This window comes from Dermacentor silvarum, chromosome 6, assembly GCF_013339745.2.
Source record: "Dermacentor silvarum isolate Dsil-2018 chromosome 6, BIME_Dsil_1.4, whole genome shotgun sequence".
Lineage (NCBI taxonomy): Eukaryota > Metazoa > Arthropoda > Arachnida > Ixodida > Ixodidae > Dermacentor > Dermacentor silvarum.
The window spans coordinates 39,144,683-39,170,887 of record NC_051159.1 but is presented as its reverse complement, the minus strand read 5'-3'; the positions used below and the strand labels follow the sequence as shown (position 1 = coordinate 39,170,887).

The window sequence follows — 26,205 nt, the reverse complement described above, 5'->3', positions numbered from 1 at the left end:
GGAAATTTCAAGTGGATATCTTTTGCAATCTATCCGGCTACAATTTGTAAAGTGCAATGTGTGCTGTAAAGTAATTAACTAAGGAGTTAATCAGTTGATTTTAGTTAATTATTTGAATATGTGTTTCAATTTTTAGTACTAGTATCTGCCTCTTCGAATAATCCAGCTCAAGCAGAAGAATTATGTTATCTGCAATGAGCGATTTAAAAAAAAAATTTTGTAACAATTTAAAATGATCACCTGATATTCTTTATTACTTTAAGTATATCGAATTACTTTATTCGATATACTTCATAATATCAAGGTTCAACTGTATATGGTTGTGTGTGCACTGTCTGCAAAGAAATGACAGGTAGTAGGCACAAACGTAAAATTTAAATAATTTATTCTATCTGTACAGGAGTGAACGTGCTGTGCGAATTGTTTTATGCGGTCGTCAGGATGGGGGTAAAATCTTTGTACTTAAGTAATTCAGTCGTTCTTTAGACGCCGGTCTCGTCTTCAGAAGAGCGTCATAGTTGAGCTCAATGACACTGTAGCCTAGCGCTTGGAGGAGCCGCATTCGCGTCGCATGGTGTCCCATTGCGTGCAGGCTGTCCATGCTGTAGTGCTCGGGGAGGGCGATGATCACAGCTAACCTGGTTGGCAGAAAGTACACATTCATTAGTACGACATTTGTGCCTCAGGATTAAAGGCCAACTGCAACGACATTTCACTTTGCCTAAGTTGGTTATAAATGCGTAGGACAAACTAGTGAAGCAATCTTCGCAAAGCTACAGAGTTGGTAATTGTCTGTTCTTTATTAGCTGCCTTTAGAAAGCACCGGATGGATGGATGGATGGATGAGGCTGAACCCTTTAAATCAGGCGATGGCGTACGCCACCTAGCCATGGCTATTAACATATTTTGTACTTTGTGGTGGGTGAAATTTCACCCCTGCCTTGATTTTAGCCACCAATCAGATAACCTCCGCTTGGTTATTTCTACCCGCTTAAAATCTATTTTGCCTTCACTGTCCCTAAACCCCAATGCTTTGAAAAAATCAGCCCCGTTGCTTTGCACTGTAGGGTTAAGCCCTTTACAGAAAAGTATGAGGTGTTCAGCCGTTTCCTCCTCTTCTCCACACGCACCGCACACAACGTGTCTATACCTTGGTACTTGACTCGGTACATCTTAGTCTGTAATACTCCCGTCCTGGCTTCAAACAACAAAGAGGTTCCCCTAGAATTATCATAGATATTTTCTTCGAAAATTTCTTGCTTGAAAGTTCTGTATGTTCCCAGTGCTGATTTCGTCTGCATCCCTGTTTTCCACAGACCCCTCTCTGTTTCCTTAACCTTTTTCTTAACCGCTGTTTCCTGGTTTGCACCCCTCCTGCAGTCCAAATATTTGATTGACAATTTTCTGGTCAGCTTCCTCCATTTTGTGTCAACATTCCTCATGTACAAATAACTGAAAACTCTCCTTGCCCACCGCTTTTCTTCCATTTCTCTCAATCGCTCCTCAAATTCTATCTTGCTGCTGGCTTCCCTGCCCTCAAATGACGTCCATCCCATGTCACCCTGTACTGCTTGATTTGGTGTATTTCCGTGTGCTCCCAGAGCAAGCCTACCTACCCCTCGCTGCTTAACTTCCAATCTTGCTCGAACCTCTGATCTCATGCACAGGACCGCATTGCCGAAAGTCAAACTAGGGACCATCACGCCTTTCCAAATCCCTCTCACCACTTCGTACCTATTGTAATTCCACAGTGCCCTATTTTTCATCACAGCTGCATTTCTGCTACCTTTAGCCGTTACATATTTTTCATGTTCCGTTAGGTACTCAGCCCCATTGCTTATCCACACTCCAAGATATTTGTACTTATCCACCTAAGCAGACAATGTATGCCACCTGGTGGTTAGCAGATAAGACGTCAATGACAGCATGTTGCCTCCGAGATATTTCTGTGCCGTGAGCAGACGCGGGCAAACCTAGCCTTGGAGGTCGTGCTGAAGAGTCGCGGGTTCCAGGTCATGTGTCACTTTTGGCAAGCTGTAACGGCGTTTACTTTTTCTCTCTTTTTCTTGTTGCTTTTTCTTTTAGTTTGGTATGAAAACTTATTTTCCCGAGCTTTATGTGGCATATTCACTCGTATTTAAAACGTAACATTTTGCAAGGAGATCGTTCTATATCTACGCTACTTGAAAAGAGTTTCCATGCAGTCCAGGTTGTTGTTGCAGTTTGTCTTTAAGCACCCAAAGCATTAAACCGACGCCCAAAGTTAAGTAGCGCTTGCAACAAGCAGCACAGGGGGTCCGACTGGTGCACTTTTGTGCTTGTGTCACTCCATTTTAATAACAGCCTTTTCCATCTCAGCTACATAGAAAATAAGGTTCTCGAAATACTGTGAGTGTTCCACATATACTTTTGTCTTTATTTTCTCCCAATTAATCCTGCACTTCATCCTCTCATGTTTGCAGAGGATCAAGAACATATTTGCGAGAGATTGAAGCACTACAGCTTAGCAGCCTCCTGCCAACTATAGTAAGCGTCTGAAAGTTAATGCTACATATTGGACAATGATGGCAAAAGTAACATTAAGCAATAAAACGACAGACACCGGCCAAAGGAAGTGCTAAAAATGAATAAAAGACGTTTTGGCTTCGCTACAGAAGCCTTGTTCACAATGGGGTGAAGAGAGAGAGAGAGAGAGAGAAAAACATTTCTTTAGACCATCGAGGTTGTTGATCTTGAGGACGAGTGGGTGGTGTCGTCATTCCAGGACTCCACTGGCCATGGCTGTTCGACGTACTTGCTGGACGAGAGCTTCTTGTCCCGCCAGGGTATCACCGGTCAGCTGTACCTCCCACCGCTCAAATGACGTGTTAGGCATCTTTAAATGTTCAGGCTTGCCCCCGCACCCCCACGAGATGTGAAAGAGTGTAGGGCGTGTGTCGCCGCACCAGGGGCAGATGCCGCAATATGTTTGTGGGTATATTTTGCTGTATCTGTGTAGGTTTGGGAATGTGTTTGTTTGGATAAGTCTGAGGGCTATTGCCTCTTCAGTGCTGAGCTTTTTGTGAGGAGGAGGATAAATCCTGCGGTTTAGTCGCTGGCTCTCGGGTCGGTCACAGTAAGTAATTTGATGGCAGGGGCACGAAGGTAAAGGGTGGGGATTGATGAGACGATTGGTTTTGCCCCACTCGGTTGATTAGCGCTCGAGCTAAGGCGTTCACCCTTTCGTTCCCCTCCAGTCCCGCATGGCCCGGCGTCCACGTGATTTGATGGGATTTTTGCAGCCTCGGGCTTAGAATCTGAGCCGCCAGCACCGGTGTTCGTCCGTTGATAAAGTTATGGCAGGCCTGTTGCGAGTCGGTAACGACATGAACTTCCCTGCCCACCCTGTCATGTTGCTCTATTACTAGCGCCGCGGCTATGGTCTCAGCCGCAGCTGGGGTCTCTGCCCTGACGGAGGCCGCGAGGGTCAAGGAGTTGTCTCTGCCGTTCACGGCGGCTACCGCGAAGAGGCCCCCTGCAGGGTACACCGCCACGTCTCTCTCCCTCTTCTTTTCCCATTTTGTCCCATGTTACCGAGCTTGTGCTTGCACTTCATTACACTCGGCCAGACTGCATTTTTGTCGCTGCGCACCTCAACAGTCAGGAAAAGGCCATCCAATTCACAGTAGAAACGGAGGTCGACAATAGACTCCCATTTTTGGACGTGCTTGTCAACAGATGCGATGGAATACTTTCATTCAGCGTGTACTGAAAGGACACTCACACTGGCCGCTACCTAAACTTTCAGTCCATTCATCCTGACGCTCACAAAAGGTTGGTTGCTGCCTCCCTGTTCAGCCGTGCGAACCGCATTTGCACCAAAGCAGAAGGTCGTTTCACAGACTTGGACCGCATGTGGCGATCACTCCGCAAGCGGCTATCCCACATCAATTTTTAATGCTGTCGAACGCCGCCTGTCCAATTCCATCCGACTGGCTAATCCCCGACCAAGAAAACGTGCTGCTATACCCTACGTTCCTAGGATAGGCAAAACCTTGTCTTGTGTACTGCGCAGCTATGACGTTGAGGTGGCACACGTGCCTGTGTATAAGCTGAGGCACGCACTCGTGGGCGGTAAGGACAGGCTTCCAAGAGAACCGTTTCCTGGCATAGTCTACAAGATACCCTGCGCAAATTGCGACTATGCATACATCGGTGAATCGGGCAACTTTAGACAGAGACTGAGGCAGCATCAGAACGATGTCGAAAAAAAAACAATCAGTTTCGAATGCCCTTGCCAAGCATACGGATGCAACGGCCACAAGATTGGCTGGGAAAATTTAAGAATTATCGGCCAAGAAAGAAACTTGAAATCGCAGCTCTATCTGAAGTCGTTGAAGATACAGAAAACACGTCACATGCTCAATCAAAGTGAGGGAACCTTTCCCCCGTCGTACATGTGCTGAAGAATACATAAGCTTCCACGAACTTGCCTTCCCCCCATTGTGAACAAGGCTTCCGTAGCAAAGCCAAAACGTCTTTTATTCATTTTTAGCATTTCTTTTGGTCGGTGTCTGTCGTTTTATTGCTTCATGTTTCATCCCGACCAGACGGGCTTCCGTTGAACCCTTGACTTCAAAAGTAACATTAGGGGAAGACAAGGTTCTCTGTATTTTAGGACTGCAGTATGGGGCCCTCAGTACAGAAAGAAAAACGGGTGAAGGTTAAAGGGGGTCCAGTTGGTTACTTGGTGTTGGGGGAGGGGTATAAAATATGGGCAGATTGAAAGGAAGGAACTGTCCACGCACTCATAGTTAGGCATCAAACAATGCTCACAGCATGTCGCATAGTTCTGATGTATTCAAAAAGCATGGCAGCTTATTAACTCCTTATTAACCTCAATGGCCACGTGAAATATTAAACTTAATGCTACACTTCAACCCAAAAGTCAAGGGAAACATACGGAATCCATACAGGATGAGAAGATGAAAACTGGAAACTTAAGTGCCATGGTATAGTTAACACGAAGAATACAGACAGGAACAAAAACATAGACATAAACACCTATGTTCTTGCGCCGCCTATCCCATGGCATCTAAGCATCAACTTGCCCAACAGGCTTTACTGAAAACTTAAAGTGATCAACAGTGGCCGGATAAATAATGTAACCAGAGCCAGTGTTTTGACAACAGAACTCGTCTAATGGTATTTCCCACTGGTCGATCTGGAGTGGCTGCCAAAATCCTGGGGCGAGCACTCGGATTTCATCAATATGAACCTGTCAGCGGAGAGCAAAAATTCTCCACGAATGATCCTACCGAAACTTGTGTGTCACCTGGAGGGAGGAGTTTTGACACTTTTGTCAGTCACTTGTTTGGCTATACGTCAATCCCCATGACCAACTTTGTCAAAATAAACTTGTATTCTATTGTATTGCTATGCTCACATCACACAAACTGGTTCCGGTAATGGTGCATAACTTGCACTCTGTACTGTCGTCCCACAGCAGGCACAATTTTGCGTGCTGATTTCACATGAAGACGGAGGTGGCATAAGCCATTTCCACCTGGATCCGTGCTTTGGCAGTGACGCAAGTGGGAGCGATATAATGTGGAGTGAGTTGATCCAAAATGATCAGTGGAAAGCACGAACCAGATTCACACCTTGTAGCATCTGCTCCGGTTGACCAGTAGAAAACACCATAAATTATTGTCCTGACAAAGACAAGTTTCCGTTGTCGAAACGTTGGCTCCGGCTCCAGAACAAGACAACTCTTGCTCACCCACTGTTGATCACATAAAGCATCAGTGGATACGATACAAGACAAGTGCACAAAGTAGGGATAAATACACACTGACATGCTTAACTATTCACACACAAAAAAAGAAAAAACCTAGTAAAAACTGTGAAATGTACCCACAGAACTTTGTTGGTGTGTCAAAAATGTCTAGTTTTTGTATAAAAGTCAAAATTTTACTGTTATGGAATACAGCCGACTCCATTGCCAGTGTCGCTGATGTCGGACTAGAAAGAATGTTTCAGAGCAAGGAACAAAACCCTAAACTGCCTTCTTTAGATGAGGAAGAAGCTTAAAGCATATACATGTCCCTTTACATGAACCTTGAGTTAATATTTTAGTGCACATTATATTAATGGCAGAAGCATGCTGCACATGAGGCATATTTCATGAAAGCAGGAAAGGCTCAAGTTCTTAAAAGTCGTTTCAATGGAAATCTACACTGGCAGACAGAGATAAAAAAAGGTCCTGTTTTTTTCAATAACTGCAATCACTGAGGGCTAGATATGTGATCGACTAATAGGCTGAGCGGAGCACTGATGACAGTGTACTATGGCTGTCCAGTTCTGTCAAAATTTTTTGGCTGTTATCAAACGGAAACTTTATTATAGCAAGGGCTTAACATAGAAGCAAATTGGTGAGCTATTATCATCTGTGCCTCTTAGCATGCTGTATTCCAAAACAATGGCACTATGTTTGTCACTAATCACATTGTTCCAGCCTGCCATGCTGAGTAGGTCTCCGCACAGAAAGAGCTAGCAACTAATTGGAACACCTCCTTTTTTTTTCTCTCTCTCTCTCTCTATTTGTGACTAGTAGTTTTACTGTTTGCAGTTACACAAGTGTCCTGGCATGACGAGCAGGTAAAAACCGAACTGTCTGCATATGCAACTTGCGTGGAATACAGGAATGACTCAAGTTCCTGCTTACCGTTTATCTACACCACTCACGGCATCTGCGGGAATCGGCTTGCCTTGATTGTTCAGTTGCACAACGTAGTCTTAAAACAGAAAACGAACATTCATGAATTAACTTCATGGCTTAACAAATTTGGTGCTAAAAAGCCACGAAGCACAGTAAGAAAACAAAAACTAACTTAAGCAGAGCCTTTTTTGTGAAAGAAAATTTAAATTTGCTTACAAATATTTTTGCAAAGCTTTATTGGCATATGAAATTACTTTATACAGACCACATTCTGATTATAATAAATCCCTTCAAAGTCATAAAAGAATTGACTGCGAGCAAGCAAACTTACATTAGCGCTACAAAGAAGTAATCACCCGTTTGGGACAACTGGCATTCAATCAGTTTTTTTTTTCATTACGCAATGATAATGTGCAATGCCACTTTGAAAACATTTTAAGGAGTAACAAAAGATATTTTTTTTTATTTATTATTTATTATTATTTACAACACTGCCGCTCTCGATCGAGAGCATAACAGGTGGGCATATTGAGGGTACATTGTACAGTAAAAGTGAGACGAAAGAGAAAAAAAAAATGTATCTATACATATATATGCCTAGGAATGTACAATTGCGACATACATATTTACTAGTGTGATTTGCAACAATGTATACAGCAACATACAAGACGGAAAAAGTTTCACTGAGTAGTACGTATACACTTAATTTCAACATGAAACAAGAAAGCGTACCAAAAAAATTAACACGCAGAAAAGAAAGAAAGGCAATCAAGTGATTAAAATATCTATATATATCCTTTACGATGAGACAGTCAGCCTGTTCAATTGCTAAACATGCTGTTTTTCAATTTAAAGTTAGTGCCTCTATTTTGGTGCGGAACTCAGAGAGAGTGTTAGTGCTTGTTATATTGCGATCTAATTGGTTCCATTTTCGTATTGTAGACGGGAAAAATGAGTGTTTAAATGCGTCGACCTTGTGAGAATATTCCACCAATGTATGCAAATGCTTATGTCGGCTTTCACGTGACTGTGAATAAGCGACATATTTGGAATGATCAATTTTATAAGTATTATGAAGAATTTGAAAAGAAATATTAATCGGGACTGTATCGCTCTAGCTTCTAATGTCTGAAGGCCAGAGGCAACCAACAGGTTAGTAGGGGAATCCGTACGTTTATATTTGTTGTGAATAAACCTCACAGCCTTACGTTGGACAGTTTCTAGTTTTTTAATGTTAGTCTTCGAATGCGGAAACCATACTGTATTAGCATACTCTAAAATAGGTCTCACGAAGGTCGTGTAGGCTAGGAGTTTGGTGGACGGAGGTGATAGTTTTAGGCATCGTTTAAGGTAGAACAGTTTGCGCAGCGCTTTGGTAGTGATGCTTGTTATGTGAGTGTCCCATTTCAGATCAGGTGTTAATGTAATACCTAGATATTTGTGTTCCATTACTTTTGCAAGGGGTTGGTTATTAATGAGGTACGTGTAGCAAGAGGGTTCTTTCTTTCTTGAGACGGTCATGGTCACGGATTTTTTTTCGTTTACTGACATCTGCCAATTATTGCACCAATCTGCCAGCATACTAAGAGATCTGTTAAGTAGGAGGTGATCATTGTGACTGTTAATTTCTCTGTAAATAATGCAGTCGTCAGCAAATAACTTTATACTGCACTCTATATTACTGGTCATGTCATTAATAAATATTAAGAATAAGACTGGCCCAAGCACAGATCCCTGCGGAACTCCGGATGTTACTGGTACATTTTCAGATGGCATGTTTTCTATTACTACGAATTGGGATCTGTCTAATAAAAAGTCTTTAATCCAGGTGGTTATTGCCCCTTTTCCAAGCACGGTTTCTAGTTTCGCTATTAGTTTTATGTGGCAGACAGAATCAAATGCTTTAGCTAGGTCAAGTAATATCAAATCAATTTGACTGTGGTTATTGATAGCACACGCAAGGTCATGAACTACTTCAGTGAGCTGAGTAATGGTTGACAAACCGCTACGAAAACCGTGTTGATTAGGAGATAAGTAGTTTATTCTCTCTAGGAAATTAGTGATATGTTTCAGAATTATATGCTCGAGCAACTTACAGGATGTACTTGTTAATGATATTGGCCTGAAATTAGACGGCGTGTCTGTGTCTCCTGATTTGTAGATTGGAATTACTTTAGAGACTTTCCAATCGTCTGGTAATTTGGAAGTTAAAATTGATTTGCGAAAGATCAGGCCGAGGTACGCGCTACATAATTCTGCATATCTTTTGAGGAAAATATTAGGAATGTCATCAGGGCCATTAGCCTTTTTGGGATCTAGTTTTAGTAGGAGGTTAAAAATTCCGGCATCAGTGATGTCTATGGGATCAATACTCGCATTAGTAGTCGTTCCTAGCGGAGGTAGCAAGCCGTTATCTTCCTTAAACACTGAATGAAAAAAATTGTTAAATTCATTTGCTCTAGCGGTGCTTTCTTCTGGCGAGGGCGTGGACGCAGAGGAAGAGCTCACACGAAAATATCTCCAGAATCTTTGCGGATTACTTGTAAGAAGGTTCGGAAGGGTTTCCTTGAAGTACTGTTGTTTCGCTTGTCTTTTCTTTTCTTTGAAGTCTGCAACAGCGGCAGCTAGCTTTGAATTTTTTACTTGGGTCACTAGCACTGTTTTTAATTGTACGGCGTAGCCGTTTAACTCGTCGTTTTGCGTGGATGACTTCTCGAGTTATCCATGGGTTGTCTGACCGGGGTCGTTTACGCTTAAGAGGTATGAAGTTACTCATGCAATGAAGAACAATGCTTTTAAAATAGAGCCATAGCGTGTTAACAGTTGTAGATGTTTCCAAAGCCATTTCAGAAAACGATAGCAACTCATGCACAAGATAAGTAGATATCTATTAACTATATTAACTAAATGCACATTAACCTGTGATATTAGAATCTTCATAGGAAGAAAACAAGAAACTACGTATATTATGAGCCTGCTATATGTAAGAAAATTTACATAAAACTGCATAATTAAACAATAATACTGCAGTCACATGCTTGCTTTCAATGACAATTGAAATCGAAGATCATAGAAATGCACGAGCCCCATTGGCTCCCTGCCAAGAGCTTGCACAATAAAGCCAATTAGGCATGCACATTACAATGTCCTTTGGTTTCAATGGTCATTGAAGGTAAGCATATGACTGTAGTATGTGACAGCAATATTGAGGGCCTTTAGGAAATGCATTGCTGGTACAATTACTGAAAAAGTTTACTCTTACAGGTTGTGCGATAATAAGTTTGATAATTTCTTATTCCTTGCTGATCGTGTTGTAGACATTTGCACACATGCAATAGAGAGTTGCATTTATGAGTACCTGTGCTATTAATGACATTGACAATGTGGTGATGTAAAATGTACATTCTTGTGTCTTTCTTTGTTTCCTGTTACTAGTACATGATGGTTGTGCATTGCTATTCACAAATAATAGGAATGGTGTTTAGCTGACTGCCAGGCTGGCTAATATAAGTACTATATGTGCTTTAAACAACCAGAATTGTATGTTCAATGCAAATAAAGTTAGTTGGCTGATTAATTGATTAACTCACATACAGGCGTTAGGTTTTGTTGTGATACATAATTTATCAATATTAAAATCAAACAGGACCCAACAAGATTCATGCAGATTAAACGTCAAAGTTCAGATAAGCTTCAGAAAAGACAGTAATGCTCAAAACACAAAAAAATCATTAGCCATTCCACTCTGTGAAGGTGGATGACCAGCGAAGCTGTTTAGCACACGATACAGAGGTGACACAGAATTTTGATTAAAGGTACAAACGTTTTATTGGCTTGAGCAGCGGCGTTCATCTCAAGGAAAGGCACACACACACGCACAATTATTCTCGTCTTTGCTCTTGTCGTTGCTCTTCGTAGGCGCATTGCTCCTCGGGAGTGCGCACTACACGTGGCCTCCCCATTATCACGAGAGAAGTTAAATTCGAAATGGAGAACTACACCTTGTCTTATATACACGCGCGACAGTGTCACCGCCCTGGGAGAGTGGCAGGAAACTAGGCACGCAAGCGGTTGGAACGCCAACAAAGAGAGGGCGGCGTGAGCGTAGATATGGCCGACGCGGGTCAGCCTTCTGGGCTAAAATCCAATCCTAATATCTGTTGTTAACCTTGTTCTTGGGACCTCTTTGGGTCCCAGGTGTGACAAGGGTAGTTCAAGAGCGCATTGCAGGTTGCGGAGCCCACAGCGACATGTGCCATTGCGCTTGACCCCTTTCTGGACTATCACCAGGATCGGCCCACATTTTCGCACATGCACACGAAAAATGCAGAGAAGCCTAGCCATAAACAGCTTCGCTGTAATAAACCAACCATTATAAGGGGAATGCACATCACTACCATGAAACATCACTACTGGGATAAAGGACAGCGTCTTCTGCACCAGTACAATGGCAAGGCATGCACGTCACATGCAGCTATTCTTTCTTTGATAATGCTATTTTGAGCTGATAAAGTGGTCACATTTTGCCTAGACACAAAGAGATTCAAGCAGTGTTCTTTGTGTGTCCATATCCTAGTGGCACCAAGAATATGCGCGTCAGTAAAAACAGGAAAACGCAGACAGCTGCTACAATGATCAGCTAAATTCCCTGGTCAAATGAGCATATGTGTGATTGGCATGACAGAGCACTTTAGAGCAGTTCATGCATCAATAACCAGGGACATTTAGTTGACAGCTGCTAACAGGCATCTGTGCTCTCTATGTTTCAAATGAACGAAAACCGAGTGTGCATGCCTCTTAGTAATCCAGAGAGTGCTTACCGATGATGTACATGTCGGAGAGAGGCAGCCTTGGTTGCACCACAGAGAAGCTGAAGTTTCCTTCGCCTCCCAAAATCACTTCCATGTCATCTTGCATCGAGCACATCAGGCGGAGTAGCCTTCCATCTGAAAGTGGTTAAGCCTAAATTCACAACATGCGCAACTCCTCATGTTGATCTGTGCTTGTACGTTTCTTTCTATGCTAAATGAAAATATGACAGCCGTTTCGCAGGGTATGGCCATCAGAATGAGTCTTTCTCTTCGATTCCATTCCGTTGGTCTCTCACTGCTGAAGGCAATGATAGAACGTAAACAGAATCAGTTTAGAAATTAACTGGAACAGAGATGTGGTGCTATTATAGCCACTTGCTGCAGTGTCTAGACGGCCACGTCGTCACGCTGCCGAGCATGACATCGCTGGTTTGATTCGCAGCTGTCGCAGCCACATTCGAATGGGAGAAGGAATGTGATAAAGCTCAAATACTTAGAATTATAGCCTAACTAAAGTATCTCAGGAGGCAGTCAAACTTATTGCAGAGCTCACCAACTACTGTGGTGTGTTTCATAGCCAAGGTGTAGTTTTAGTATGTCGAACTCTGTCAGTCGTCACTATGCTTCATTCCTGACTGCCGTATTTACTCGATTGTAACGCGAGTTTTTTTTTTCCAGATTTTTGCTACCTGAAGTCGATCCTCGCGTTACAATCGAATACCGAAATTCAAGTTGCCTAAAAAGTGCAATGATGCACCCAATTCTAATCAACGAGTGACATGTGCGAGTGAAAGCGCGTGAAGGACGCGCGCGCCTTCACGGGGAGCAAGCGCACGGCAGAGAGCAAACGCGAAGTCTTCCGTCGTGAGAGAGGAGGGAGGGAGCGGAGGCGACGTTTAGCTGCGGCACCAAATGCGTATCTTTCAACCGGGCGCAAGGGGAACTGCCGACTCAATTTCCAACGGGAAAGGAGGAAAGCCGGAAGGCAGCGCGGGAGGGAGGGGGCATGGCTTCTACTCTGCCACCATGCTGTGTACTTGTACTTTGCGCAGCTGCAGGCTGTCGCACGCATCGTATCTTGAAAGCGATCTCCACACGGCTCTTTGTACGCGCTGTGCTTTCGCCGCGCAGTTTCCGTTCAAGCGATAGACCGCACGAACCTTCGCTCACTGCTGCTGACAAGCTTGCTCACACTAGCGTTTTGACAGCGGTTGTGCGCGGTCATCGAGTGTGGTCTATTCATGTAAGCGAATGTGTCCAAGTTTATACATCCGGTAAAACTACTGTCCTTACTCCGTATAGCTCTGTACTAATTTGCTATCGCAATTGATGCTTCGCCTTTCGGACGAAACAGTGACTTTTTCATGCATCCTGGTGGTCTAACGTTACTTTAGTGATTTTCTCCTTGTATTTTTTTTTTTTTTTTGCTGGATGCAACAAAAAGTCACCCCTCGTGTTACTTTCTGTGGTTTTATTTTTCCTTGGTGGACGCAATGAACAGTCATCCCTCACGTTACAATTGTGGTTGCATTACAATCGAGTAAAGACGGTAGTGTGCCAACAAGCATGTTCTTACATAATGCAAAATACATTCAAATCTCGACATAATGATCATGGACATAAAGGCCCAATCGCATGCACACGATTTTCGAGCAACAAAGCCTACGCCATTGCGGAGAGCGATCCGTCGCTGGTCGCGTCGCCGGTTTCTGGCCAGCCAGAAAATATCGCTTGTCGCCCGGAAGTCAGAGCGACGACATCCGCTGGGGACAGCGATTGCGCAACAACATGGTCAGTCTGCCCGCTTCGATCTGAATTCACTCTTGCAACTTGCTCACTGCTGTGACAGCAAAAAATATATAGTACAATCAGTCATTGCTTCACCTCATCGCTAGCTGAGGACTAAGTATTGGCGCTCTCTTGTCATTATTATTGAGATCGGTCGTTTGTTTTGACGCTGTTAGGCCTGAGACGCCACCGAGAGCCGAGAAGGTGTTTTAAGTTTTACTCAACAGATGGCGCCACGGCATTTTACGCTGGCGGCATGGGACGGATTTCCACTGGGGATGATAGCATATTTTAGCTAGGTCTAGATAAAACGTTGACCTTTTGACAAAATTGAGATTTCTTTATGTGCGCACGATAACATTTATTCGCACAACAATGTAAATCCGTCGCTACTCTTTTTCGTGATGTTGCGTTCATGTGGTTGCTCGATGCCGCGACACGACAGCACGACAGGGTGTGCCTGTCACATCGCTTGTCGCTTGAATATCGCGTGCATGAGGTTGGGCCTTAACAAGTTATCAGATGTAGCGGGGTAACTCTAAAACGTTTCTTGCCAATATCAGCATGTAATGAATATACAGGGTGTTTCAGCGAACACTTTCAAAATTTATTTAAGGTTGCCTATGGCAGATAGCCCATTTGTAGTTAATGAGCTGGTCTACTCGAAGAGGCGGACATTACTTGCACAAAAAATTAAAATGCATAATCGACTAATCAACAAAAATTCACTAATTAAGTTTTTAACTAATTACCTGATGGCCCATATTGCAATTTACAAATTGTAGCCGTGGAGTTCGCAAGGCGGATCCACTTGGAATTAATTCTCAGGATGACACTCCCGAACTTTGCGGAGAAATGCATTGGCGTTCCAATTAGTTTCTTCACAAAACGTCGCTTTATGTATCGAAGTACAAAATTACCTGGAACGCCAATGCATTTCTCCGCAAAGTTCGGTAATTAATATCTCGAAACTGGTGTCATCCTGAGAATTTGTTCCAAGTGGATCCGCCTTGCGAACTCAACAGCTACAATTCGTAAATTGCAATATGGGCCATCTGGTAATTAGTTAAAAACTCAATTAGTGAATTTTTGGTAATCAATCGATTATGCATTTCAATTTCTTGCGCAAGTAATGTCCGTCTCTTCGAGTAGACCAGCTCATGAACTAGAATTGTGCTATCTGCCACTGGCAACCTGTAGGAATGTTTGAAAGTGTTCGCTGAAACACCCTGTATAAGCTAATAAGATTGGATGTAATGAAGGTATTTGCGTGTTGGACGCAAGTTTGTTATATAACAAGGTTCAACTGCACTTGATCACAAAATCTATCTAGTATATAATCGTGCACTTCCTGGTTACAACACCTTACCTTTACATAAATGGTATAGCAGCTACTACTACTGCATGCAGACCATGCATGATGTTCTTTAGTTTAATGTAAGTTATGAAGTGCAGCATCACAACACGTGTCAGTTGAGTCTGAAAGAGTGGCTAGATGTCTTTAGAAGGGCGAATGCAAACCACTTACCTCTCTTCACACTTTTTGATGAGTAGTCCCTCGGTAAATAAGGGCCATGATAATGCTTGCATTCCAACGAGAGCGCCGAGTCTAGGAACTTCAGTTTCTGGTGCGTCTTGCGCAGTTCATTTCGTTCTAGGCTCCCTACAGAATGTCAAAATTAAGAACTTAATGCATACTCGGATCAATGGTGTATATACCACATAAGTAAACTGGTTGATTGGCTGATTTATTGTCTGACTGACATGTGTGTCAGGTATGTAGTGGGCATTTTGACTCATGAACAAGTACTAACAGGCGACACAATGGAACCACCAATTACGTATAAATACAAGATAGAAGTGGTTAGAAAAAACTGCGCACCAATAAATGTCTTTCCCACACAAGTGAACCTGAAGTAACAGTGGATAGCAATTACAGTATTAGTTCACAGTCTACATAAATAATTATTTGATTCACGTGGGTCTTGCAAAACTCCTATTTACGAATTCAGTCTTGTCTTAGATGTCACAATAGCTGTAGTTTGCAAAATTTCAATATCTGTTTTCATTACAGCATTAGAGTTGTGCTTCCTCTTTAACTTACCAATAGCCGGTTTTCAAAAAGAAATTCTGGTGCCAAAAAAAAAAAAAAAGTGTGGCCCAACAGTCACTGCAATTTTACATCCCTTTAAATGGATCCAATTTAATTGGAGCTGATTCAGTTGTTACCAGACAGCATTTGTATGCATTGCATATATCTGAACAGGGGTGCAGGGAGGCCGAAAGTCCTCTTATTCCAAATATAAATTGCCATTTTCGACCACTCACTAAAAGAACAACGAAAACCATATATAGTATTGAAGAGTTGAATGTTGGGCTAGTCGGTATTTTGACATGAGAACCATCTTGAAATAGCGCGCAACAAATTGCACCTGTGTTCGTCTTCCTTTCTGTTGTGCCTTCCCGTAGCACGCTATTTCAAGATGGTTCTCACATTTATCATCATCATCATCAGCCTATATTTTATGTCCACTGCAGGACGAAGGCCTCTCCCTGCGATCTCCAATTACCCCTGTCTTGCGCTAGCGTATTCCAACTTGCGCCTCTCACATTTATAGTATGTTGAAAAGTTCTAAAATGACACTTGATCTGATTATACAGTTAGAGAAATCAACTGAGGAAGCAACGTACAAAGAACTCATCGATACAGCAACAAGACTTAAAAGTGACACACGACTAATAACCATGTTTGACTGTACACCGCACCCAGTAAGCTCACTTACCATTCATCTTGTCGAGAAAGTGTGGGCTGAACACCTTCTTGACAAAGTTGAGTGGATACCTCTGCAGGTAGAAGCAGGCGATCAGCATGTCGACCAGCTGGTTCGAGGGGATTTGGTTGAACCTCTCCCGAAGGAGCCATTCCAAGGAGCCAAAGAACTCCATGGCATTCTTGGGGACAATGTTGAGGTAGCCGAGAGCACGGACCATGTTAACAGCCGTGGGCAGAGACATGGCCTTTTTTGCCATGCGAGAGAAAGACAATGACAAAAGTGAATTCTACCAATCTAGCCTCGTAAGAACTTGTAAAATCAAGAAACACAGGAAACAATACATTGGTGTAGTATAGAATCCTTTAACCAGCTGCTTAAAGTACAGTCTAACCTTGATACAGCAAACGCAGATACATGTATAATGAAATATTGGATATAACAAAGTCAGTCTAAAATGTTTCTCGTCGATATCAGCATGTAACAAATGCTTATAACAAATATTAGATATAACAAGGGTACTTTTATGTCAGATGCAACTTGGTTATAATGAGTTTCAAATGTATCTATGCGACAGCTTCACTGATGGTACACAATCAAAATGCCAATAGCAAAGTCATATGGTGTGCACTTTACTGTTGGTATTTGGTAAATGTGCAGAGCTAGCCCTCGATTTGACCATTTTGTACTGTGTTGTTGGTACATACCACAGTGCACGCTGATGTCTGTGGCTGCAACTATTGTCAGACTGAAGCTAAAGCTTTAACGTGCTTCACTGTTTTTCATGCCTAGTACTTAAACCAAACTTGCTACACTTCACTGTTTTCATGCCTTGTACATAACCAAACTTGCTACAGAAGTGAATCATTCAAGTTGCGCTGCAGAATTAATTAGCTTGCTTGCTTGAAGGGGCCCCAAAATATCTCTCAATACAGCTGCAGGATGGAACTAAAGGTTGGCATCCACCACGTCACCAAAGATGTGCAATGTTATTGCATAATTGAGAACTACTTCATCCTGCTCTCAAAAAGCTGTTTTAAGTGTTTTATGTCGAATCAAGCCATCCATTCATCCTTTCACCACACTTGAAGCATCTCTATTTTCCCACAGTGATGAATTTATGCTGGAGTCTGCAAGTCTCAACATAGTACATGCTTCTTCTTTTTTTGTATCTTTGCTTTGACTACATATATTTTGTGGGATCGTCTTCCTTGTCTCTGTCCTCACTTCCTATGCAGTTCCCACGCTTTCTTGGCACTTTATTCTGATGATGATTAACCTGCAGACATGGCACACAAGCAGCAGCAAACTTGGAACACCACAGACTGACAAGAAACACATTGTCCTTAGATCACAGTGACTTTGTCAGCAACATTTTTCTTGCTGATCTGGCCTGCTCTAGGAATCTGTCTGAATAAACTTGTTCGAAGCAAGTGCCCCCTGGCATGTGGCGCTGGTACCCCCAACCCCATCATCACCCACCACAGCTTATTTTTTGTGAAGCTTGATGTAACATATGCAAAATAGTGGAACTCAAATCAGTAAATGTTATTAAAAATTTGAGAGAGTTGGCAAGTATGCATTAGACACTAACAATGCTTCTAATGTTCTGCCCCCCATCAAAATTCTTTAGAGTGGATTTTTTTCGGAAAACCAAGCGTGAAGATGTCTAAGAGTAAATGAAGTCCCTGTGTAGTGTTACATATGCAGGACAGTGTAAACGGAGAGAACAAGGCCTGCTTAATGCTTGTAGAGTTCCCGTGACCATTAATATCTTCATTCATCCATGTTATATTATTCTGCGCATATTTTCAAGACTGCTAAATGAAAGTGAGACGTGGCCCCGCATGGCACGGGTTCCTGGTAAGCAGCCACTGATGGAACCATGCGGGAAAATTTCAAGAACATGCACCACATCAAAAGCGAGAAACATATTTAAATGATTATAAGAGAAGTAAGTCATGTCATATGTAGTATGTAACATGACAGTGCATCAAGCATTCACAAAATTCTGAAACATTTGAGTTTCAGGTGGTCACAAATTGGGCAATCTACAAAGGGCCAGTGATAAGAATTTGTGGAATGGCATATTGGGAAACTACCCTTGCTGATGTTCTGCTTTGCAAATGCTGAATGAGTGACATAATGCACCCTCCATTTTTTCTGTTCCTTCACGGATGACAGGTTTCACAGACCCAGACACATGGAGGAAGGAAAAAGTTAGGAGAGAGCATTACATCACGCAGCCTGCCTTGGCAAACGAACACTTCGTGACGCCAGTCCCTTTGCTGAGTGTTAGCCCAACACGTGACCTCTTGTGTCGAGATCACGGAGCAAGAATCGAGATTTGCCAAAACGTTTGGTTCTTGGTAGTTCTGCCAGAGATCTGCCTGTATCTCTGGTCACGTGTTGGGACAACACTCATGGCTTCAATCGTGTTGCGCGATGCTCCCTCCAATCATTTTCCTTCCTCCATGCCCAGACATGACCTGTGGTAATATTTGGATAAAAGTTGGTGCAAAGTGAGGTTCAATGACAAAGCAAGCTAAGATGATGATGAATGAGACAAGATTACTATACTAGAGATAGAAAAGTGATATAGGAAAGGCCGAGAAGAGGTTAACCAGGCTGAGCCCAACTGGCTATGTCGCACAACTACACGCTCCTGTCAGGCACACTTTCCAGCGCTTTTCACAACAGGCGAACGAACGCAGAAAGCTTTCTCGCGCACCTTATGATTCGCCACAAAGAAGTCGGACGCAGAGTTGAACACGGGTTCACTCCTCCAGCGAAAGACCCGGCAGTAAGAGGCCAGCGCGTCCATCGTTTCCTCGCGGCTACCGGAGCCCTTGATGCGGACGTACCGCTCGACCGCCTTCGACGAGTTGGAGTCAATGTAGCGCAGGGCCTGCAAGCAGCGCACCACGCTGCAGAACTCCTTTTCGGGAACGACGTGCAAGTTGAGGTTCAGCCACTTGGTCAGGCTCAGCAGCAGGCTCTGGGGCACCAGCTTCACTCGCGTGAGCACGCCCAGGATGTAGGCCACGTCGTCGGCGCCCAGCGACAACACGTTCTTGGTGGTGTTGCGCGCCACGGCGCGAAGCACGACGCTCTGCGAACTCTTGAAGTACGGCAGCAGGCTGTACAGCTTGAGCACGTCGTCCTTCTCCATGTCGACCGCTTGCGTGACAATGCTCTGCCAGAAGTGGTCCACCGTGCCCAGGTACTGGCTGCCGCAGCTGACCAGTAGTAACGTGGCTTCCAGAAGGTCGGGGAGCTTGATGGTGCCGTCGCAGATGCGGCTGAGGATGACCTGGACGAAGGTGTCCACGTAGCGCTTCCGGTCTTCTTCGCCGTACCGATGCCTCACGACGCACCTGAGTCCGTCCAGTATAACCTCGGAGCTCCCGGCTGTCGTGATGAGCTTGCACAGCTCGCCAATGACGAGCGACACACCGTCAGGCTCGCTAGACTTAGGGCGTTTTGGTGGTGCGTCCAGCCCGACGTCTCGAACTTGCAACAGCTTGTCGAGCGCCTGAACACCGATAGCCGGCGTCAGGTCTTTGGGATCGGCTTTCCTCAGAACAACGTAAACGTCTTTCACCGACGTGCACTTTTTAATTATCGCGGACACCTTAGGCGAGGCGCCTTCCCTCGATGCTTTCGGAAGTTCATCGAAGCTTCCGCGCGTCGTTTGGTCGTTGTCAAGGAGCGACTCCGCGGTGGCCTTCTTGATGAGAACCGGCAGCTCTTCGATGCTCACACCATCCTGGAGTATGATGGTCGACTTCGTGACACTATCGGCGTCGCTTCTAGACGAATAGTTGCGAAACGAAAATGACGGTCGTAAAGGTGTCTGTCGCAACCGCGAGCTTTCCTGTTTCAGGCAGTGCAAATAGGACCGGTAAGTCGCGGCGGTGCGGGCGCCGCTACGAAGTGCCAGAGTGCGTGTCCCTAACTGACGCCACACGGCTCGGTTTAGCAAGCGAACCCTACAGCGTGTGGTCGCCGTTAAAGACATCGCGCATCTCAATTGAAGAGCCGCGCACAATTTTGATCTTGCTCACGTCATGGTGAAGCCGGTGAAGCGTTCTGCTAGTTCTGGTCAAATTTACTTTGCACTGAAAGCCGCCATCTTCCTTTTTTTAGTGTGCACGTTGCCGACACGTAACTGATCATTCGCTAAATTTGACGAAAATTTTTTTGGCATAATATTGACGAGAAAACTTGAAAGCTTAGTATTGCGACCCACGAAACAACTGAATATTCTTCACTTTTTTTAATGCAGAGATAGTGCGAAAGTTATTATCAGAGAGTGCATACCGCAGTGACGTCACGCGAATCATCGCACACGCTCACGCAAGCAAAGCATGCGCGGGCCGCACGCAAGCCAGCACAGCCAACGTGGAGCGAGGCAGCAGTGACGCTCACGCCCCGGTTTTCAAGCCGTCGAGCGCCGGAGCAGCCAAACAGTCCTTGCTGCAAGCGAGCTCTGGCGCTGGGCTCGTGTGACCGGCCGAGATCGCGAGAAATCGCTCGCTCCCTCTTACCTTTCACTCGGGCGTAAGCTCAGATCCCGGGAACAGAATATGGTCGACCTGACAGGAGGAGGACCCGACGGACCCATTGAACACGGCTTCAGCAATTGGGTCTTCGTTCTGCCCGCAATTATTACAATTTCCCTGATCAGTAAGTATTTGCCGACGGGCCCCTGTTTGCTGTCATCTCGACCGATCGTTTCCCCCTGTCGTAGTAGAAGGCGGACATCATCGTGCAAAACGAAACAGCTGGTAAATCATACATCGCCATGTAGTCTGCTTTTGACGGAAGACTTGGCGCGCAAGCGTCAAATGGTCGATGACCTCGTGAGAAGGTGCATGATCGCATAATGTATCCCCGGAGCGAAAGACTTGACCAGGTCGAAGCTCGGTGAATAAATGGAAAAAAAAAAAAGAAAGGCAAACGAAAAGTGTGAAACGGCGCGCTGTTCGAATCGCACTGCTACGCAAGTGGTGGCGACTCTGTGCTGACCCAGCTACGCGACTCGTTTTTGTGCTGTCCCTCGCTTATCGCGGTGTGAAACAGGATCGCGGCCGGTACACGTGGCCTGTCGCGTTGGCTCCGCGTGGAACCGCGTCGCTTCCCCGAGGGCGCAGTTGCGAGAGGAGTGGTAGCGCAGGAGTAGTACGCGCTCACACACATTCGGGCGGCTGACGTTGTAGGCAGCATGGTTCTGTACGTGGTCCTGATATTCGTGCCCGTTGCCGCGATCGGTGAGTCTTTCGCTACTAACGGGGACTTCACGCCAATATTTCAGCTTCACGAGTCGATTTTTTTTTTTTTTTTTTAATACTAGCACGTACGTACGGAAACAACCATCTGGGAGATTGACCACCACCTCGCCGTCATCGCGTGGAGTGGAAAATGTAGATTTATTGCGGATCCTGTAGCTATTTACTCCGACACGAGTGGTGTAACAGATCCTTGTTTTCGGCTCGAGAATATTTTTCGGGTTTCTGTTCCTATAGGGAGATACTGACGTTCAATATTGCAAGTGTAAGTTAAAGCAGGTTCTGTAGGATGTATGTTGTTCCACTTTGGGCGCCGAAATTTGCACTTGTCGCGATGTCTGGCAGCTGATCACACAGTTTAAATTAGGGGCGAGTTTGTTTCAAACTTTACAGGCTTTGTGACAGTGCCAGTGCTCTTGATCTGCTGTTAGTGCAACACTTTGAAGCAGTGTAGTATGAATCTCTATCTTGATCCGAATTCTTGGCCGGCCTGCACTGTAGCTAAGAATCTGTGACAGTGTTCTCGGAGGCACGTAACAGCTTTTTTTTTTTTTTTTTCATTCACAAAGGGTGTCAGGTTGTTTGAAATGAACTTGGTTGGAATCCTAACTTCTTTTACTAAATTTGGGGCATGATGTTTAGTGCATGCCCAAGCTCTTTTTATAATGTCCACCAAGACTCGCGTATGGATTTCAATCAATGACTAATTGCTCCCATAGTATACAGAATGAGCACATTTACAAAAGTTTTTTTTTTTTTTTTTTTTGTAAATAATTCGCCACACTAAGTGTTCTAGGCCATTAGGTACAGTCACAAGCAAAAGTCTGGAGACTACAAATGCCGCAAATATTTTGTTTTTCTTCAAAGCCTTGGCTTGCAAGCTGAAGTCAAGTAGTACAGAGCGCCGGTTCGACCAACATATTGCATTGAAACAATTACATGTACCACGGCGGTGCTAGAAAAAATTTTAAATTCTAACATTTTCCCGATGCTGTGTACTCGAGACTTTTGCACCCGACCATACCTAAGTGCTCGCCACCACAGCTGCACAATGTGACTCATTAGTATATAAAAAAATTTCCCATCATTTCAGTTCCTAATTCATCAGTGTTTATGAGCATTGTACTACAATGCTGGATTTTGCAAGCATTCAGAAAGATGCTCTTTACACTCAAGGTGATTACCACGCAATATATACAAAGCATTGCTCACTTGCACCTGAAATTTGTCTTAGTGCAGCATACAGCAAAACAACAGACAACTACACTAAGCCATGGAGCACTAACTAGTCCAGACTTGTGCGTAACCATGCCTCAACATCGTAACCAACTATCCCAACAAGAAGCTCTAGTATGTTACCTATAAATTTTACTTTTTGCATGCAGATTGTATAGCAGCAACGACTGCTCCTTTACATTTAGAAATTATATATATATAAAGTTAACAATTGCACTCAATGTGCACATGGTAACGTACACATCACAGGACTTGGCCAAGTCAGCATATGTCCAAAATGTCCATGTGAACAGAATGTAACATTCCTTGCCCACAAATTACAGTTTGCAACTAAGATATGAAGTAGTGCAATCCAAATACATTTAATTCATGCACACGGGGTGCCTAAACCATCTATTCGAGAACGGTCTAATGAAAAAATGGCATTGTGAACATTTTATTTGTGATTTTCTTCCTCTAGCTAAAAAAAAGTGTCACTGTATGCATTGTCACATCTTGTATTGTGTGTGTGGTGCCACGTCCTTGCCTCGTTTGTATTGTAATGTACGGACTAAGCTTTCATATTGCTGCCTGGCTTGGTCAGGCTGCAATTTTTTTTTTTCGCGATATCTACAACTTATGTACACAGAGCACTCAATTTTTACCATACGTGGCATGAACATGCATGAGGTATTTCTGTGACTACAGGCTCCCTGTGGAAAACTGGCTTCGGGACAAAACGCACATTTTTCTGGCCAACGTTTGCACCAGTGGCAGACAACAGAATTCGTGCCCTAATTGCCATTTACATCATTGATTATTTCCCACTAACCTTGAAATTAATTGAGCATTCATGCGTCACTTGCAGAACTGAACCTGGTCAGCGCCAGAGCCATATCCACTAAGTAGAAATCTTGAGATTAGAACAGGTTTCAATGTACCCATGCCAATACTTTACTTAAAGAAAACTGTTCTTGCAACAACTTTTCTTTTTGTCAGGTCATAGCACGCAAGTATTTTGGGAAAAACAAGTATAGTTCACACATGAATCTTTGAGGCAGCTTCAGTTCAGAGAAGTCTATATCTTGCTCCCTGCAAACAGAGCAGTGAAAAATCAACCCAGGGCTCACATCTTGTAAGGGATTTTCCATTGTCTTATCACATGGTGTACTGAGTGGCCAGTGATAATGGCAGCACAGCGTTTTGTAAGCCAATGTTGAAGGAAAAAAAAAAGAAAAAAGGAACATCAAATATATTGTTTGAAACAGCAAAGCTGTATTGGGGAGTTGTACAATAGCTTTTGTGTGGAAGCAGGGTCAGTATTGAGAGGGCACAGGTGCGGTAATCGGAGCATAGCCGGCGCAGTACACCTAGTGCAACATACAGGAACATGTTTTAAATATAGTGATACAATTGAAAGGACTCGGCTATAGCGACAGAATTGCACTGGATGTAGTAAAGCATTTGCAAGTGCTAGGTAGATTTGGGGTAGTGGCAAACCGAGCGCCTAAGAACTTCCAAAGTATCCGAGAACTCTCTCTCACATAGCTTAGCTGCCCTTGATGTACGAGTTGCCTGGATTTGTGTACATCTGTTAACTCTGTAATGACCAAACACAGTACTATACCTAGAAAAATTGGAACTTGTTTGCTGTTACTTCTGACCATGGAGAGTACATTTGTACAAAAAAGAAAACAAACTGTGAAATGTTATTTGAGTTGAAACTCAATTAGTAATAGGTTTGCTGAACACTCCACAACTGTACGCTCGCTCCAGCATATCAACAATGCTACTATAGGCTTTGTGCCAAGTTTCTCGCTCTTCAATCAGAATATTGAGTTATCAAACGTGGCGTAGTATGTATATATATATATATATGATGGGCATTACTGGGTTAAGGGTATCTTTTTTTTTTTTAAGTCTGTGAAGGGGAGAGAACGATAGATGACTTGCAAAATGTGGAAGTGTCTTTATTCTGCCATCGAAATTACAATATTACATGTAGTGTGCCATATGCAGGGTATTGCAATTGAATCCCGATATTACAAAGTAAATCCTAAAAAGTTTCTCACTGACATCGGAGTGCTACCAATATAAGTTTATATTGAATATCTGGTGTAATGAAGGTATACTTTCATGTCACACTAGACTCCACTATAATGAGCTTCACTCTTTGAAAAAATTGTCCGTTTTTTGTTCGCCCACAGGCTTTTTCACGTACAAGCTGATCCAGAGCTTGCGGGACAAAGAGAAGAGGAAGGAGGACAAGAAGAAGCAGAAGCAGCAAAAGAAGAAGGCCAAGTGAGAGGACAAGGCTGCTGCCAGACTTTCACACACCCCCGTGCATTGCAGGGCCCGACATATCATCACTCACGGGGGGGCGAACGGCAATCTTGGAAAACCAACCTCGCTACCGCTGCAGCGTTGACAATGCTTCGAAGCGGCGGCGAGGTCCGTCTCGGAGTCGACTCGCGACAATCCGGGCACCACCAAAGCCATTCTTTGTTGTTTCCTCATGTGCATTCCATTGGATGAAGACTCCCTCATTCTTACTCACTTCGAGAAAAAAGACTCATGCCCGGCAGATGCAAATGTTCTAGGCGTTTTGGAAAATTTTTTTCATGTATATTTACAAGAAAAAAAAAAGGGGGAGTAGAGTCTGGGTTATAGAAAAACTGTCTGAAATATTTATTGTATTTACAGAATAATAATAAACAAAGACAGTTCTTGTCACAACCAGCGTCTGGCGCATGCACAATTCAGAGTGGTTCGTCTGACTTGCAATCCGACATAAAAACACTGCACGCATACCGAGTTATAAACACACACAGGACACCCTTGTTTAAATTTATGGCGGGCACCTGTCCCGCATCACACAATTTATGTCGCAGCAATGAAAATTCACTTAAAACTCTGATCCTAAGCTATAAAACTTAAAATTACAGCAACATATTCGTTACAGTTTCATAGGATGTTAATTCAGTTCAACCGAAAACTTACAATTCTGCTTTTACAACTATAAAAGATTAAAACATTAAAAGACATTATTACAATGGGCTACTGTCATGAGTACAGCCTGTAACACAATACACTGCAAAGTTCCTTTATAGTCTGTGCATATAAGTTTAGTAGATTTGCGGTTTAAATTAAAAACTGTCTGGGATAAAATCACACAGCTTGATGTTAACAACTTCACTCTGCAACTATGTCCAGTGGCATCTCCACACCAAAGAGCTCCTCCCACGGTGTTCGAAGTGTGCTCAGGAAAGAATAGAGTGATGTCACTGTTTGTGTTGCGATAGTCCACTGCATCTCCGTGCCGGTGTCCTCGTCCAGGAATGTAAGTTTCACGCTTTTGGCGTTCTTGTAGAGATGCTGAAATGAAAGCAGTTAAAACACTATCAGTAAGGAACGCACTTGCTCAACAAAACGATCTGTTAATTGTAAGGTTCGCTTTCACGGCATCGATGCACACATTCTGCAATTATAAAAATGTCAAAGTTAATGAGCGTTTGAATAGGCTCTTTAGTTGAATCTAGACAAATGCAGTAATCCCTCATTATAATGAAATCACTTTACTCGAAATATTGTCACGTATACATGTTTATCTTTCATCAGTAACCGCTTTT

At 43.6% G+C, this 26,205-nt stretch overlaps 2 protein-coding genes and 1 long non-coding RNA gene across 4 annotated transcripts in view; 1 reads left to right on the top strand and 2 right to left on the bottom strand.

The window, feature by feature from the left end:
* Positions 1–368: 368 nt before the first annotated feature.
* Positions 369–20,228, bottom strand: LOC119455439 (FAST kinase domain-containing protein 3, mitochondrial-like). Of its 2 annotated transcripts, XM_037716843.1 has the most exons (6): positions 18,802–20,228; positions 16,083–16,317; positions 14,828–14,962; positions 11,521–11,646; positions 6,707–6,776; positions 369–638 (listed from the first exon to the last, which is right to left on the bottom strand). In XM_037716843.1, the coding sequence occupies exons 1-6, from the start codon at positions 20,089–20,091 to the stop codon at positions 437–439; spliced, it is 2,058 nt and encodes a 685-aa protein (XP_037572771.1). In that variant the 5' UTR covers positions 20,092–20,228; the 3' UTR covers positions 369–436. The 2 variants fall into 2 exon arrangements, with proteins under 2 accessions (XP_037572771.1, XP_049524733.1); XM_049668776.1 differs by lacking the exon at positions 6,707–6,776 and having other exon boundaries at positions 522–638.
* A 537-nt stretch (positions 20,229–20,765) lies between these two features.
* On the top strand, positions 20,766–25,295 carry LOC119455440 (uncharacterized). The gene is made up of 2 exons (XR_005192944.2): positions 20,766–21,343; positions 24,784–25,295. It is a non-coding gene; the product is annotated as an uncharacterized LOC119455440 (long non-coding RNA).
* LOC119455438 (serine/threonine-protein kinase 11-interacting protein) overlaps positions 25,213–26,205 on the bottom strand; it is a 94,458-nt gene continuing 93,465 nt past the window's right edge. The window contains exon 24 of the mRNA XM_037716840.2: positions 25,213–25,951. Within this exon, the coding sequence (XP_037572768.1) occupies positions 25,769–25,951 (183 nt within the window). The 3' untranslated portion in view covers positions 25,213–25,768. The remainder of the gene's footprint in view (positions 25,952–26,205) is intronic.